The sequence below is a fragment of the Podarcis vaucheri genome (assembly GCF_965113315.1).
Source record: "Podarcis vaucheri genome assembly, chromosome: 9".
NCBI lineage: Eukaryota > Metazoa > Chordata > Lepidosauria > Squamata > Lacertidae > Podarcis > Podarcis vaucheri.
Window position 1 is genome coordinate 74,796,817 of NC_138767.1, and position 17,572 is coordinate 74,814,388.

Sequence of the window (17,572 nt, forward strand, 5' to 3'; positions counted from 1 at the left end):
CTAGGATGGATATGTTAGAATTTGGACAACAGAATTCCACTGGCTGTATGGCACCAAGACGCCATCTCCTTGAGTTTGTTTGCGTTTCCTAAATGTCATTACTGTCATCTCTCCCAAATTAATGATACTCTGCTTTCCAATACTATTAAATGAAATAGACACACGATACTTCTGGATGCCTGGGCTTGCAATTAGAACAATCTTCTGGGCGTAAAGGGGAACGCAAATTGGTTGCAGCTTGGGGAAGCACGCGCTTTTCCTGCATTGCACAGTTGCAAGCTCAAGCATATTGCTCAGAAATGCAAAATAACCTCATAAAAGCTGAAGAAGCTTGCTTAATGAGCATTGATGTCTCTTTTATTGCTGCTGGTTAGCTTTTGAAGAAACCTTGCCTGTTTGGAATGGGAATGAAGACAACAGTTTGGCAACTGATAGGTGTAGCACAAATATGTCTCAGTTTGCAGAGGTGACTGATGAGAAAGAGCTATTTGGGGGACTGCAAGCGTGCAGTGTTGCTGTTGGGAAAACAGTGCTGCTGTACTAGCTAGCACAGCATCAGCTGAGTGATGGTCTCCTTCACCATACACAACTTCTGTACAGTGGTACCTTGGTTCTCAAACTTAATCCATTCCGGAAGTCCATTCCAAAACCAAAGCGTTCCAGAACCAAGGCACGCTTTCCCATAGAAAGTAATGCAAAATGGATTAATCCGTTCCAGACTTTTAAAAACAACCCCTAAAACAGCAATTCAACATGAATTTTACTATCTAACGAGACCACTGATCCATAAAATGAAAGCAATAAACAGTGCTGGATGTTGTTGTTGTTTAGTCATTTAGTCGTGTCCGACTCTTCGCGACCCCCTGGACCGGAGCACGCCAGGCACTCCTGTCTTACACTGCCTCCTGCAGTTTGGTCAAACTCATGCTGGTAGCTTCGAGAACACTATCCAACCATCTCGTCCTCTGTCGTCCCCTTCTCCTTGTGCCCGCCATCTTTCCCAACATCAGGGTCTTTTCCAGGGAGTCTTCTCTTCTCATGAGGTGGCCAAAGTCTTGGAGTCTCAGCTTCAGGATCTGTCCTTCCAGTGAGCACTCAGGGCTGATTTCCTTCAGAATGGAGAGGTTTGATCTTCTTGCAGTCCATGGGACTCTCAAGAGTCTCCTCCAGCACCATAACTCTAAAGCATCAATTCTTCGGCATATAAGCTAAACAAGCTATGGCCCCACTCTCTTGGGTCCCCCAAAAAAATTTAGAGGGAAAATAACTGGATGTACATTTCCAAAATATAAGATAAAAAACAAATAAATAAAATTTACATACAGCAACAGTGTTTTGTGTTGTGTAGGCTCCTATGATGTAAGTAATGGGCCCCGCCTGCTAGCCTGCTCCCTAAAATATCACTGGTTTGCTCATTTCTATATATCTGCATGTGCAAATGGCTTCAGATACCTATTAGGTCCATAAATTACCATATAACATATATTCAACACACACACACACAAAACCAGTGACAATTTGTTGTTGACAAAGGACAGCTGGACATATAAAGGGCCTCATTACCTTGTAGTAGGGACTCATCAAACCTAAATCCGGCCCTGACAATAAAGAATGTACTGCAGCCACACAATCAATCAATCGATCAATCAATCAGTTGCTGAACTAGGTTCCACATCTACACACACACAAAAAAGAGTCGCATCAGTTTAAGGAAATATTGGTACATTGTTACACTTCTGAACTCATTTATGATTATCCTAGGAGTTCCTATGCGGTTATACTTTTTTGTTTGTTTTCGCTTTCCAAACAAACGCAGCTCTTTCCCTGGGGAAAACCCTGCTCCAAATTCCCAGGGCAGGGGGCGCTTGCGCCATCGGCGCAGCAGCGAGGGAGGCGCTTCGCTCTCTGTCTCTCCTCCTCCGCGCAAGATCCTTCCTTCTTGGGAAGGCGGAGCGTTTGCGGCCGCTCGCCGATCCCGGGCCGGAGGCGAAAGGCGGCTGCAGGCGAGGCTGAGCCATGGCGGCGGCGGAAGCGCGCCGGGTCCTCGTGTATGGCGGCCGGGGCGCGCTGGGCTCCCAATGCGTGCGCTACTTCCGAGGGAAGAACTGGGTAAGGGCAGCAGCCCCGTGGGGACGAATCGAGGGTGGTGGGGAACAAGGCGCTCTTGGCGTTTCTGCAGATCGGCTGCGTCTGCACGGAGCGCCGTTCCCAAGCCTAATCCCAAGCTTTGCATTCCCCGGGCCTTCCCGGCGCAACGCGCAACGCGCGCGTGTGTGCGCAAAGAGCTCCATCCGCCTCGCTGCAAAAGGAGGCGCGCGGGTTGCGCGTCGCAGCAGCCGCTCGCTCAGCCACGGACTTGCCCGGCGGCCCTTGGTCCTGTCCCTTTCCTTAAAGGTTTTTTTTTATGCTCTCGGTAAACGAAGCTGCAGGTTGTCGGGCGCAGCCAGCGCTCCTTATCCCCGCGCATCCCCGAAGCAGCAATTTTACGCGGCGCGTTAAAGGAATCGCAAGGGGACACTTTCAATACTTGTTGGGGAGATGGGAAGGAACAAAGGGCTCTTTCGATATAGGGAGGGGGGAAAAGCTGTCCTGCTTTTGGGCTTGAGCCTGAGGAAGTGCGCAAAGTACAGTGGTACCTCGGGTTACATACGCTTCAGGTTACAGACTCCACTAACCCAGAAATAGTCCTTCAGGTTAAGAACTTTGCTTCAGGATGAGAACAGAAATTGTGCTGTGGCGGCAGCGAGAGGCCCCATTAGCTAAAGTGGTGCTTCAGGTTAAGAACGGACCTCCGGAACGAATTAAGTACTTAACCTGAGGTACCACTGTATGGGCAACATACCTGAAATAAATCTGCGATGAAAGAATGGACACTCCTCCCTGTTTCCCTTTGAAACTATTTTAGGAAATACTTTTGTTTTCTGGTGCAAAAAACAAAAACACGAAATAAGTACAGTAAATCGCTTTTTAAACAGAAAACTTTTTTTCTTTTTAAATCAGTGGGTGGCCAGCATTGACTTGGGAGAAAACGAAGAAGCGAGTGCCAACGTTGTTGTGAAAATGAGCGATTCCTTCGTTGAACAAGCAGATCAGGTAAGGTGCATTGTATTGTTTGTGCCATTTTGGAAGCAATTAAAATGAAAGCAGAAAGATGTTGGGGCAGCTTCTGGGTTGCAAAACAATAGCCGTTGTCTAAAATAAGATCCTGTTTGTGTGTGAAATGTTCTTTCCTTTTGGGAAAGACTTTCCGACAGTTTCTTCACCTTCATCAGCTTTATGAAAGGCAGAAAATTCAGTCGCTGCATTTTCTTCCATTTGCCCCATCACTAGGAGGAGCCATACTGACTTAATTTCTGCCTGCCCTGCAGTTGTTAAAGGTTCAGCTGCCAACATTAGGGCAGGGATGTAATAACTCTGGGGAACATTTAGGTGGGAACATCTTGGCTCAAGACGCTGGCTATCCCTTTCAAATGTCTGCCTGAGTTGTGTGATAACAAACTCAAGTCAAAAGCTTGGGTAGCATGAATATGTGTGTGTGTGAGAGAGAGATATATCGTTGAAATATTTTGCGGTATATCATTTTAAATGCATGTTAAGATAAAATAGACTGGTGATCTTGGCACACCTACGTCAACTCCCATGATTGTTTTTCTGTCGCTTGTTCTTCCTTCCCCCATATTTATTGGTTCTGTTCTAAAAAGAGGAGTCTATATTACCTCCGATTTGCTTGGAACCGACATCCACATCCACTGTTCTAGAAGCCCTGCCTTCTAATTTGAGGTGTGGAAGGTTTTATTGGCCCAAAACCGTCTTCAGGCATTGCGGTCAAACCCACCCACCCACCCCAATCCAGGGTTGTGGATTGGAAAGAGATTTCAGGATTTGGGATTTAGGCCTGGCAAGCACTGGCTTATATTAAGCCTAGTTCCATTATATTCCATTATATATACTTTCCCAGATTTCTAAAGCCTGGTTCTGACATGACAAGAGGTGGTTGTGTGTCTGTTTGTTGATTTGCCTGCCTTGCTCAAATCCTAATGCGGGTGGATCCTATTAGGATCTCTTGGAACTGACACTCCCCCCCCCCCACTACTTCTTTGTCTTCACATATTTAAAGGTGACAGAAGATGTTGGAAAACTCCTGGGCGAAGAAAAAGTCGATGCTATACTTTGTGTCGCCGGTGGTTGGGCTGGAGGCAGCGCAAAAGCAAAATGTAAGCGACAAACTCGTGAATGCCATGGAAGAAATAATTTCTTCTTTGTATTACGACCAGTGTTTTCATTTTTTTAACAAAATATATTTATTAAAGTTTTTAAAATATAACAATAAAAAAACAAAAAGAAACAAAATACAACATAAAAACAGTTAAATAATTTTCCATAACATATCTTCCTTACGCTTATTTCTCCAGACCTCCTCATACCTCCCTTCTTTGTATTCCACTTCAATTTGTTAGTTCAGCAAATCCTTACCATTAAGCTTTTACCCATTTATAAACCTTTTTTTTCGTATCTCCTAAAGCATTACAGCTGGAAACCCCTTAGTTTCTATCCAACATCCTTCTAACATTCATTAATTTTACAATATTTCTGTAAATAGTCTTTAAATTTCTTCCAGTCTTCTTTCACCAACTCTTCTCCCTGGTCTCGGATTCTGCCAGTCATTTCTGCCAATTCCATGTAGTCTATCACCTTACGACCAGTGTTTTCAGAATGGCTTCTTTCCTTTTTGTGTGTGATCGGAAAGTCAGTATAGTAGCTGTGTCCAACCAATATTGAAACCTGATGGAAGTTTGTTAAATTCTTAAGCCGTTAGTATCTTGCTAAGGGTCACTTTCCTGCATTCATTTTACGATGCTTTAAGCCGGGGGTGCCCAGGTGGCTGTATCCAGATGCAAAACTGATCCTTGGCAAGCCTGTTGATTTTTCAGAAGGTGGTGGAAGGAGGTTTCCCCCCAGCACGTCCTCTCCAGGCTTTGTATCCAGTGACCCCCAAACCACAACACCCTACCAGTGTTTCTCAAACTTGGGTCTCCAGAAGTTGTTGGACTACAGCTCCCATCATCCCTCACCACTGGTCCTGCTGGCTAGGGATGATGGGAGTTGTAGTCCAACAACTGCTGCAGACCCACGTTTGAGAAACACGGCCAAAGGGCCCTATTTCGCACATTACTGCCAGTGGAAAACTGCCAGGGGGAGTTTACCACCCACTTGGCCGTAGCTTGGGACCTCTGGCATGGAGGGGCCCTGCCGCCCCCCCTGGTTCTCCTGCTGCTGCTAGAGTCTGGCAGAGAAAAATCCAGGCAGAGTCCTAACCACCACCACCCAGTCATCAGCTTTTTTTAGGGGAATGGTAGCACTGTGCTGTTAAAACCCAGTTAAAATGCTTTAAAATCCTCTACATGGATTAAGTAATTGACTGGATTCTACCTTGTCCGTTGTTGTTGCACTAGGTCAGAGGTTGGTTTTCTCCATCCAAAGGGGATGTATTCTGCATTGCGGACTTTAAAGCAAATAGACCAGCTGTGGCCTGGAGCTGCTTCAGATGGTGAACTAGTCTTAATGTTGAACCAGGCCTTAACCCTGCCAGTGACCCTGAAGTGAATAAGATCCTGTTTGCCATGTCTTTAAGAATTATTTGTGTGGGGGTTGCATTCCTGGTCATTGCACATGTTGGCAGAGCATGCATAAGCCCACCCAGCTCTGTTCTGTCCCGTTCTGCCCCGTTCCGGCTCCAGAAACAACCCATGCATGCACAGTCGCTCATGCTTTGAACCCGTGCAAAACGGGGGTTGCCTGTACTATATTTGCAAAATAAAAGGAACTCCGGTTGAAAATACCGCTTCACAGAGTTTCGCAACATAAAATCTGCACATTCTATAATCCAGTTATGTCTGGCATTTAAGGAGACCATTGGAAAATATTCTCTGTTTTTTAGTGGTTTGGTGGTCGATTCCATTAAATTTCAGGAAAAGAGTTAATGGTTTCTAAAATCAAACCCAGGTTTTTGCATGGTACTACAAAGCACTTTCCAGTGATTATAAAATACTTCAGGACAGGCTTTTGCACATACATATTAGAAACATATTAGAATAGGAGACTATTCTTCAAAGAACTAACTGATCCTAAACAGCTCCATAAGTCTCAATTATGAATGTAATATTTCTGAGATGGTTTGTGTCTAAAAGCGTTCAAAGCATGATTTTCCTGCTCCAACAAAGTATGGGTTTTTGGAGCACATGTAAGCTTGGCTTCAGAGAAGGCCTCCCAGTTTGATAAGCCACAGGTTCCCTGTGACGTTCCAATCAGGCAATTGTGGTCTGTGTGCTCCATTCCAGATAGGATTTGCCAAACACCTTCTCATCTTGTTTGTAGGGAATTCTTAAACCACAGTTCGGATGCCATTCATCTAGCAAACCAGGAAATCTCCTCTGAAGCCAGGTATGCAAGAGGAGTAGATTAAGAAAACAGGAAGCACTTCAGCTCATTGCTCATTTCTGCTTCAGCAAACCATGGTTTGCTGGACCAGAAACATGTAGTTCGACCTGGGCAAGTATAGAACAGAACATTGCTACATATTCCTTCCCTTTCTCTTTGGGAAGCGGCAGCTAGTGTTGGGCCCCCTGTTTTTTAGATTCAGGAGAGCTCAAATCGGAGTCTTCTAGATAATTTGGAGTCTTTTATCTGGGAAGCTCGCCTTAAAACATCATCGTATTCCTTTCACCGTATTGTTAGAATATAAACCAATGCAAGAATATAATGAAACAAACGTACCGTAAAACATTAAAGAGAACAAGAAACCAACTGGTATATCTGAAGGAGCATCTCCACCGCCATCATTCAGACACTGAAGTCCATCTCCGAGGGCCTTCTAGCAGTTCCCTCACTGCGAGAAGTGAGGTTACAGGGAACCAGGCAGAGGGCCTTCTCGGTAGTGGCACCCACCCTGTGGAATGCCCTCCCATCAGATGTCTAGGAAATAAACAGCTATCTGACTTTTAGAAGACATCTGAAGGCAACCCTGTTTAGGGAAGATTTAAATGTTTGATGTTTTATTGTGTTTTTAATAATTCTGTTGGGAGCTGCCCAGAGTGGCTGGGGAAACCCAACAAACCCAACAGTATTATTATTATTATTATTATTATTATTATTATTATTATTATCATCATCATCATTATTATCATCATCATTATTATCATTATTATTACCAAGATTCCTCAGGAATAGGTCTCTCAAGTCGCCAGGTTTTAAGCATATAGTGAAAAGAATACAAAAGATGACCAGTGAAGATCTTGCCATCAGAAGATAACTTTGAAGTAGGTAGGGTGGGTTGTGTTTTTTTTTTAGTTTCTGCTGCAAAACAAGGAATTCAAAACAAGGATCTGAAATCTGACAAACTAAGGGAGGTTTGCAGTTTTGAGCAATCAACAGTACATGCTGGTTTTGTCTTGATGCCTAATGTGTCCTGGCTTTTCTCTGCTCACCAGCTTTATACAAAAATACTGACCTGATGTGGAAACAAAGTGTTTGGACGTCAACGATCTCTAGCCATTTGGCCACCAAGCACCTGAAGGAAGGAGGGTTGTTGACCCTAACAGGGGCCAAAGCAGCATTAGCTGGAACTCCAGGTAAATATCGTCGTGTGTTTTGTCAGTATTCTTTGTGGTGTCAGTTATTCCCATTTGAGGAAAAACCGGCCCTGGGTCTTTCAAATTCTCTTGTCCCGCAATATGTCTGGTGACTAGCTGTTAAGGTCTTTTTAGAGGACATTTTGACGTCAGTAAGGAGATCTACCCTTGAGAGCCACTATCTAGAGAAATTTGGAGGGTGAAAAAAGCAGAAGGCTCATAAACATAAACTGTTATTTCTAAGTTGTGAGACACAGTAAAACTAGGCTGCTGTTTTATTTCTTCAAAATGAGTGGCAGCTCTGCTTGTTTACAATGGATCCTACCTTTAACCTGCCTTCTTCGAAGACCAATGACCTTCAACCCTCTGTCAATAGTTACAAATGTTCCTGGTCCGTTTCGTAACTATTGACACAGAAAAGAGTGTGGAAACTGGACAATATTCACTGCTAGCTATAATCTGAGCAGACCCACTGAAATCAATGAACTTTAGTCTAGTGATATAAATCAGTCTGTTCTGAGTATGACTTAATGTTGGATGTCAGTCACAGGACATCTGTGTACTCTGCATTAAAAATCAAACTTCTGACCATGGAATCCAAATTCTGTATTGGAAACGATGAATTCTGTGACCTGAATAAATTATGTAAGCTGAACAGGTTTGCTTAATTTATTTTGCTTTTAGCAATCATCACAAGTGGCAGAGTGTAGGGCAGGGGTCAGCAAATTTACCACGCCTCGGGCCGGTGTCTCCAGTGCTGATTGCGCAGAGGGTGGGAGAGCGTGTGCCCATACGCGTGTGCACATGCTATTTCTGGCGCACTTCCGGGTCAGAGGAGCACTGGAAATAGCATGTGTGCATGTGCACAGGCCATCTCCGACCCGGATGTGCACCGGAAATAACGCTTGCGCATGTGCATATGCAGAAGCTATTTGCAGTGCTCCTCTGACCCGGAAGTGGACATCCGCGCAGTACAGTGTCGGTAAAAGCGGGTGACGGGGGTCGCCGCAGGCCGGATAAACGAGTCCTTCGGGCCTTATCCGGCCCGCGGTCCTTAGTTTGGGGACCTGACCACCTGCCACTGGAAATGGTACAGCTGGGATTGACGCTTTGTTGTACATATAATGAAAAGTGGGGAAAGAAGGTAAAGAGGTGGGCTTCAATGGGAACATCTCTTTGAGGTAGTAAACTTGTGTTTGGTGCATGTGAGGGCCAGCATTATGGGATGTTCCTTCATACCAAGCCCACACCTCCAAGAAAACCTTGCAGATAAAAAAAATCTATCCTGCAAAGAAGGGTCTTTCCCTGGCATGCTGGATGTTTATGGGCAGGGAATTAAAAAAATTAAGGCAATCCTATAATCTACAAGCACCAATCATGTTGCCACTGTGTACCATCGTTGGCATATCTGAAGGCAAGTGGCTATCAGCGACCAAAACCGCTGAGAGTTTCCAACGACGAACCTTTTCAATAGATCATCACGATAAATGCTTTGACAAAAGTTGTGAAGAGCAGTGGCTCTCTGCTGAGATACAAATACAGATAGTTTGAAACTATATTATTGCATCTTTGTTTGTTGGGATGTTATGTAATTTGTTCCCTTCAGTTCCTTTATCCAGGGTAAAGGTAAAGGGACCCCTGACCATTAGGTCCAGTCGTGGCCGACTCTGGGGTTGCGGCGTTCATCTCACTCTATAGGCCGAGGGAGCCGGCATACAGCTTCCGGGTCATGTGGCCAGCATGATTAAGCCGCTTCTGGCAAATCAGAGCAGCGCACGGAAACGCTGTTTAGCTTCCCACCAGAGTGGTACCTATTTATCTGCTTGCACTTTGACATGCTTTCGAACTGCTAGGTTGGCGGGAGCAGGGACCGAGCACCAGGAACTCACCCCATTGCGGGGATTCGAACTGCCCACCTTCTGATCGGCAAGTCCTAAGCTCTGTGGTTTAACCCACAGCGCCACCCGCGTCCCTTATCAGAGGGTATTGGCTCTAATAAACTGGGTGGTCATTTTCAGTCACATAGTTCTGATTGTAGACTTGCTGCTTGTTTGTGTCACTGTTTTCCTGAAGCTTGAACCCTGGAAAGTTTGAGTCAGGAGCCTCTTTCCCCTACCAACAATCCCTGACAGTCCCCCCCACCCGTAGCAGTCTGAAGTGGTACAGTCCTGGGACAGAGACTTTTGGGGCTTCAGCAGCAACTAGTTTTTGCCCCCACCGTGACTTGGCTGACTTCCTTGTTGCAAAATTGCCGCTGACCACTACTCATAGAGGTGCCCATGTGGATGTATGCACACAGCGGCTTCCGAAAACAGTGGACCACTGGGATGGATCCTCACAATTGTATCACATTAGACGGCTCCCTTCCAGATTCCAGAAAAGTTTGGGTTTATTCTCCTGAGGAACTGTGAAACGGTGACAATATTTTGGTGTCTCGTTCAAACAGTTCTGCTTCCCTTTTATTGCACAAAGCTGATGTTTTCTTCCTTTTGTTTTAGGAATGATAGGTTATGGCATGGCCAAAGGAGCAGTCCACCAGCTTTGCCAGAGCCTCTCAGGTGCAAACAGTGGGTTGCCACTGGGGTCTGCCGCGGTTGCCATTCTCCCGTAAGTGGTGGCATTTTAATCCTTACAGCACCCTCTGCTTTAGGTTTTTTCATATGCCCAGTTTGTGCCACGTTGAAGAAGCAACCTCTGAAATCAGTGGCTTGTGGTCTATGTGAACTCTTGGCCTGTCAACTCGAAATTGCAATTGCTTGAGAATCATGGACAAGGGATGGATTCATGCCGTTTAACTTTTACATTTCATTAACATTAAATTTCCCTCTGCTGAAAGCAAATACTTTTAATTTGAACCTGTTGGATTTCTCTCTCTGTATCTCTCCCTCTCTTTCTCTTTTCTTGTCTTGCATTAATTTATAATTTGAGTGGTATAATTGATAGGGGACCGAACTACAGATTGGGAAATCCTGCTTTGAATCTTGAACTCTTCACGGGACTTTAGGCAACCATGTTATTGTGTAAGCATGGGTCAGATTGCAGCCCCAATTCTTGTGTCCTGTTTATTGGGCCATGAATGCATGTGTTAATTCTGTTCATACCTGGGTGGTCATTATTCAAAATGCACTTTTTAGAGTATGTATGTTGCTGCTATCAGATTAATAATAATAATAATAATTTTATTATTTATATCCCGCCCTCCCCAGCTGAAGCCGGGCTCAGAGCAGCTAACAACAGTAAAATGATAAAACGTTCTAAAATCATTTCATTATAAAATCAGTTCAAATCAAATTAATGGCAACCATTGGGCTAGAGTTCTGTGAGGATTGCCAAAGGAGGGAGTCAGGCTGTGCCCTGGCCAAAGGCCTGGTGGAACAGCCCTGTCTTGCAGGCCCTGCGGAAAGATGTCAAGTCCCGCAGGGCCCTAGTCTCTTGTGACAGAGCATTCCACCAGATCGGAGCCACAGCTGAAAAACCCTGGCCCTGGTTGAGGCCAGCCTAACCTCCCTGTGGCCTGGGACCTTCAAGATGTTTTTGTTTGAAGACCGTAAGTTCCTCCGTGGGACATACCAGGAGAGGCGGTCCCGTAGGTACGAGGGTTCTAGGCCGTATAGGGCTTTAAAGGTTAAAACTAGCACCTTAAACCTGATCCTGTACTCCAGCCAGTGCAGCTGGTATAGCACTGGGTGAATGTGATCCCGCAGCAAGGACCCCATAAGGAGCCTCGCCGCAGCATTCTGCACCCGCTGGAGTTTCTGGGTCAGTCTCAAGGGCAGCCCCACGTAGAGCAAGTTACAATAATCCAGAACAAGGTTGAAGTTTCAGTCTGATGCTTTCCTTTGAAAACGGTATTTAATTAGCGCCTGAAATCAGTGGCACCTATTCCTGGGCACCTGTTTGGGGACCGCAGCCATAGTGTATTTATGTGGCAGTGACATGATACCATCTGATGGTCAAATTGCATGTAACAAGCATGCATGTGAGAGACAGTCCTAGGTGGGATGCTGCAAGGCAGCTATGGAAATATAGTGGACCCTCTGGATATGAACTTAATTCATTGCGGGGGTCTGTACTTATCCCAAAAAGTCTGTATCCGGAGGTGATGCTTCTGTGCACATGTGCCGTGCAATAGAGCGCTTCTGCACATGCGCACGCAGCGAAACCCAGAAGTACAGACTTCTGGGTTTGCCGCGTTCATAACTCGAAATTATGTTACCCGAAGGTAACGTAACCCAAGGTACCACTGTAGATAATGTTCTGCACAGGAGCAGTCAGAAGAGGTGCCTAATCTTTTCCCAGCCACCATTTGTGTGAGACGCCATTTTGCCTCTGGATAAGAGATGCTTGCATGCAAGTGAGTAATTCCTATTGCTCAAAGGTGCGCAGTCAGTTTCAGTATAGTCACCGAGAAGGCGAGATCTCAATAAAAAGGGCAATCTCCACCTTCCACTGTCCTCAATGTACTGCGTGCGCTGTGACGGAGAAGAAACGCAGGCAACATTTATCAGATGTAGCAGTGTACCAACTGAAGAGCTTATCTTTCTTTGCCCCAGGGTTACCTTGGATACACCGATGAACAGGAAATCTATGCCTGATGCGGATGTCAGCTCCTGGACACCGTTAGATTTCATTGCCGAGTGAGTAAACAGAGGCTTCCTTGCTCAACAGCTGCTGCTTTAGGGCGTTGCTTTTTACGTCCAGGTCGCCTGTGCCTTCAGATTCTGGAGTGGAGATCCTGAGTCACTAGAAGTTAAATGCCCTTCTGTGAAGTGGAAGTGGCTGAACTTGGCTTCGGAGAGTGATTCTGAAAGCATGGGTTGTAGGAATTGATGGATCAGCTCAAAATTGCCTTTATGGCCTGTGCATAGGCAGCATCAGGGTGGATAAAAATAAATTATTATTATTTTTTAAATCCCCCAAAATCAGATTTTTTAAAAATTTAAATCAGATTTTTTTATATAAAATGCTTTTGGAGGAAAAATCTTTCTAAAGATAGTTTTCTGTTTAGATTATATAGTCCAGAGGCTATGCATCAGGAAATAAGGATTGGTTTTAAGTTTTTCATGTGTGCTAAAACTCAGTCTTTTTTTTTAAAAAAAAAAAAGTTTAACCACATCAGTTAACAAACATGGATACATATGCTATAATGTTATTGCTTTAGTTAAATAAGTTGTTTAAATTGTTACTAAGGAAATGGTTATTTTTCTCCTTCCAATAAAGTACAGCAGAAAAATTGTCCAAACATAAACAGTTAACTTATTACACCTCACAATAATTTCATAATTATCTGTCTTATGTATTTCTAATAGTATAACTACTCTGAAAAAACTACTCTGAAAATTTATTATTCTAAAAATGAAACCTTCATCTGGTTGTAAATATTAAGATTATTAAGATTATACCAGCAAGAATGAGTCTTCCTGTAGAAATAAAAATAAATCAAGTCTTACTGACTGGTGACTTAAATCATGATTTTAAATTGTGATTTAAATCGATTTGATTTAAATAAAATCTACCCTGGGCAGTACGAATCAAGAACGCTGCCTAGTCCTGTTTGGCTGCCTTCAGAGGTGGCCCCATGTAGAACGCATTGCAGTAATCTAACCTAGAGGTTACCAGACTGTAGACAACAGCAGCTAGGCTGTCGCTGTCCAGTAAGGTCCCAGCTGAAGTTGGTGGAAGGGTGACAGTAGCGGTACTTAGGGTGGATTCAGTACCCAACTGAAACATCCTGAAGCAAGCTTTCAAACTCATTTCCTGTCGAAGGGGAATAATAATGGCTTGCTTCCTTGCGGCAGAAGTAATAATAATAAATTAAAATAAATATAAGTTACTCAGTATACCAGGCCAGTCATGCTGAGGCAAAGCAGGTCTGGGCTTGGTCAGGGCCTCAAGGTGGCTTCCGTGGCAGAAGAAAGGTGGGATATAAATGTATAAGAGAGAAGAAAGAATGGGTAGATGTTGAATATTCTAAAATGACAAGGTTAGGACTGCAGTCCTAAGCACTTGCTAGGGAGCCAGCTCCTTTGAACACTGGATTTACTTCTAGGTAGCATGTATAGAATTGCAATATGAAATGTATTTAGGAGGAGTGTTGGACACAAAATCTCTGACCCGAGAAGCTTCTACACTATTTTTTTTAAGCAGTTCAAATATCATTTACATTACAGCGGTTCACAACCTGTGGGTTGGACTACAACTCCCATCATCTCTGAGCTCTGGCCTTGCTAGCTAGGGGTGATGGGAGTTGTAGTTCAACAACATCTGGGGACCCACAGGTTGAGAAAGGCTGATTTATAACGTGAAGCTTTAGGACAAGCTTCCTCGACCTCAGCCCTCCAGATGTTTTTGGCCTACAACTCCTGTGATCCCTAGCTAGCAGGACCAGTGGTCAGGGATGATGGGAATTGTAGTCTCAAAACATCGGGAAGGCCGAGGTTTAGGAAGCCTGCTTTAGGAACTGAATTAATTCACAAAATGTTGATCTCTGTTTTTAACAGAACCTTTTATGACTGGATCACTGGAAAAAACCGTCCATGTTCTGGGAGTCTGATCCAAGTAGTAACCATAGGAGGAAAGACGGAGCTGTCTGCTTCTCATCTCTGAGCGGTCATATGTGCAAACAGCAGTGAAGTGGAGATGCAAAGTGTGTATGTGTGTGTGTGTGTAGTTTGTGCAGTCTTCTCCTTCTGCCAGTAAAATGGTCTTATTTGTCGAGCAAGACCTGAGGTCATATTTGTGTTGCTTGATGTTAGCCAGGCGCACTTAATTATCCAAAGGTACAAAGCGTCTTGTGAATCAGGGCTGTGAATTTGAAGATTCACTAATGGCCTGTCTCCAGCATTTTCTACAGAATTATGCCAAGTCTTAAGAAAAGCAAACAGTGAGCAGCAAAACTGTGTTTTAATTGTATGAAATGCATATATTTCACTTTTGCGGAAGTTCTGCTGCCTTGGGTTTTCCGCCCCACACTTTATCCTGAATGCTGCCTAGATAGTCAATTACGTCAGGTGTAATTATTAACCGTCACATCAACACAGACCAAACATGCAGTCTTACTGTCTTTCCTCCTGGATGTTGTGTGATAAATCAAGAAGATCCATTGAAATCTGTGGGACAAAACATACAAATGACAGTATTGGTTGTAAACTGTACCACAGCAAGCTGTTGTCTGTGTTGCGGTAGGTGGCAGTGTTGCTCCTATACCTGGACAGACTTCTCGCTAAACAATACACATACAACACACATGTGTGCAGAGCTTTTCCCTCGAGAAATTATCCAGCCATTTATCCCCTACTCTCAACTGCACATGGAGCTGTTTGTAAGCGACGAGGTTGAACGAGGAAACATTATTTTGCCTTAAAAGCTATTCAGCACAGTTCAAACCTTTTCTGAAAGGGAGCCAGTTCACCAAAACTATGGGGAAGATTTTGTGGGGTGGGGAATAGGTTGTCGTCCAAAGCCTTATTGTACAAAGAGATGTAGCTGGATGTTTGCTTTAGGTTGTCGTCCAAAGCCTTATTGTACAAAGAGACGTAGCTGGATGTTTGCTTATGGTATATGCAGCAACGTCACCTTCAATCAGCTGGGAGCACCAACCAGCAAACCGCTTCATTGCTTGTCATGCACATCATGCCTCTTGTAATTTCATACAGTGATTTTTTTAAAGTGCTCTAAAATAGCCCCAGTTGCGGATATTGCCATATATTGAAATTTGTCCTCAATAAACTTATTTAGAAGCCCGCAGGTTGTACATTTTATGTGATCTCTTTTGTACTCTTACATCAAATGCTGTCAGTTTTTGTCTCCAAAGCAAGTCATGGGCCTTCACTGACCCCCTCCTTTTAATAGATGGACAGTCTAGTAAAGGAATCTGCAACAAAGGTGCTAGACCTCAAGATTTAGATAACTGGAGCAAAGGGCATTTGCGCCAGCAAAACTTCATTTACTCTTAAGAAATTGAGTCTGCTTCTGAACACTAGATTTGCCCAGCCTCCTCTGCTGTTTTCCTTGACATCTGAATTTGTTTACTCCAATTTTCCAGGGTGTTGTTTTTTCCAAGGCTGCCTGTTGGCTTGTACATCCCTTGATTACTTGCGGCTTAATGTATCAGCCAATTCTGCTGAAAACATGGTATTTGAGGTGAATGTCTAAGATCTTTTCGGAAGCAAACTACAACAATGTTACAGATGGGTAGCCGTGTTGGTCTGCCATAGTCAAAATAAACTTTATTATAACAACATTGTTGTAGTCAAAATAAAAAAATTCCTTCCTGTAGCACCTTAAAGACCAACTAAGTTAGTTCTTGGTATAAGCTTTCGTGTGCATGCACACTTCTTCAGATACATTCCCTATTTTGACTACAACAATGTTGTTATAATAAAGTAGAGTTGTGTGTGCAAATTGGGTCATTATGATTCCCCCCACTCCCAGAACAAAAGGAATGGCTTCCTGAAGCCCGTATTCAAACTGTACATTCCTTGGTTAGAGTCCACCTCATACCATTTCCCTGAGATTTTTTGGGCCTTCTAAAATGGGCTGCCATGTTGTCCTATACAGACTGAAACATGGGTTTTCAGTGAATTTGTCCCTGTGTTTGTTCAGTCTCTGATAACACATTTACATGTAATCTACTAAAAACTTCCCTTCTGGGGGTTACTCCATTTGTATTTTATGATGGAACTTTTCTGTAAGAGCAAATATCACACATGGTGGCATTTTAGTGAATCCTTTATATCCAAAATATGAGATCTAATAGAGGGATTAGAATTACATGGCACAGCAGATTTTATGGCAATTGAGGTCTTAAAATTGAACAGTTGGTTTTCTGTAATTCCATTGCAAAGTATAGGAAGCCATTACCAAGCGATGAGGGGTGGGGTGGGGAGTGGTCCTCATAGAGAATAATAGCGAGTGGCAACATTGAGTTTTTACTGGGCATTCAATCTCTGTCACTATACCTGTGGTGTAGAGCAGTGAAGACTGTAAACTGGGAAATCAACAGATCATTTTGGGTACTAAACAACTCTTCACATCACCCTCCCATGTAATATGCCTTACAGGACCATTGTAGAGTTTACTGAGATAATCTTCCCACCCCAGCTTAAAAAAACGCATCTAGCGAATCAAGTGGTGGCAATGGTAATAGAGGACTGGAGACCAGCCTGTTGCATAGAGATTGCCTCTAGATTTGGGGCCTCACTGCCAGAAATAATTGCCCTAGCGTGAAAGAGAGCCGCCGCTATTTCACTCCTTTCATCCAAGTAAGGCAGGAATGTCCAGAGTCCGTTTTGAGGGCCTAATCTGGCCCACTGGTTGTGTGGCAGTTTATTTCCTCTCAACAAGTTCAATGCTAAAAAAAGGTCAGCCCTCATGGCCCTTCACTTGATCAAATCTGGCCCTCTGAATACCACTGGATACCACTGAAGTAAGGGAAGGGAAATGGGCTGAGCAGATTTTAAAATGGAAGAGGAGAAGGGGTATGTGCATTCACACACACACACACAGCAGTGGAAGTTCCACAATTGCCGTATTTTTCGCTCTATAAGACCATAAGACGCACCTAGTTTTAGAGGGGGAGTTTTAGAGGGATAGCTGCTCCGGAGGCTTCAGGCGGCTATCCCTGAAGCCAGGAGAGCAAGAGGGGAGAGCTGCGCTCTGGAGGCTTCGCGTTGCTTTCGCTGAAGCCATGGAGCCTGCATTCGCTCCATAAGATGCACACACATTTCCCCTTACTTTTTAGGAGGGGAAAAGTGCATGTTATAGAGCAAAAAATACGGTACATTGTAGGTATTTGGTAGATTAAATCTAGCCTTCCAAGCAAGCATGCATAGCATTCAAATAACCCTCTGTGCAGACTTTGGTGGGCTGAGCCAATGGTCATAGGGTCATGTAGGATCTAGTTGAGATTTCTGCACTGCAGGGGTTGGACTAGATGACTCTGA

At 44.1% G+C, this 17,572-nt stretch overlaps 2 protein-coding genes across 2 annotated transcripts in view; one reads left to right on the plus strand and one right to left on the minus strand.

Annotated features, from left to right (window-relative positions):
* The window catches only part of CLRN2 (clarin 2), a gene marked incomplete at its 5' end in the record, with an annotated part of 9,630 nt that extends 7,612 nt beyond the window's left edge, over window positions 1-2,018 (minus strand). The window contains one exon of the mRNA XM_082238490.1: window positions 1,782-2,018. Within this exon, the coding sequence (XP_082094616.1) occupies window positions 1,782-2,018 (237 nt within the window). The remainder of the gene's footprint in view (window positions 1-1,781) is intronic.
* On the plus strand, window positions 1,942-15,371 carry QDPR (quinoid dihydropteridine reductase). The gene is made up of 8 exons (XM_082237489.1): window positions 1,942-2,109; window positions 3,001-3,093; window positions 4,118-4,214; window positions 7,488-7,628; window positions 10,127-10,235; window positions 12,182-12,265; window positions 14,129-15,076; window positions 15,131-15,371. The coding sequence occupies exons 1-7, from the start codon at window positions 2,017-2,019 to the stop codon at window positions 14,232-14,234; spliced, it is 723 nt and encodes a 240-aa protein (XP_082093615.1). The 5' UTR covers window positions 1,942-2,016; the 3' UTR covers window positions 14,235-15,076; window positions 15,131-15,371.
* Window positions 15,372-17,572: the final 2,201 nt, after the last annotated feature.

Coding starts and splice junctions, on each gene's coding strand:
- QDPR (XM_082237489.1), top strand. CDS start 2,017: ATGGCGGCGGCGGAAGCGCGCCGGGTCCTCGTGTATGGCGGCCGGGGC. Junction 3,094..4,117: donor TCGTTGAACAAGCAGATCAG/GTAAGGTGCATT, acceptor ACATATTTAAAG/GTGACAGAAGATGTTGGAAA. Junction 12,266..14,128: donor CCGTTAGATTTCATTGCCGA/GTGAGTAAACAG, acceptor TGTTTTTAACAG/AACCTTTTATGACTGGATCA.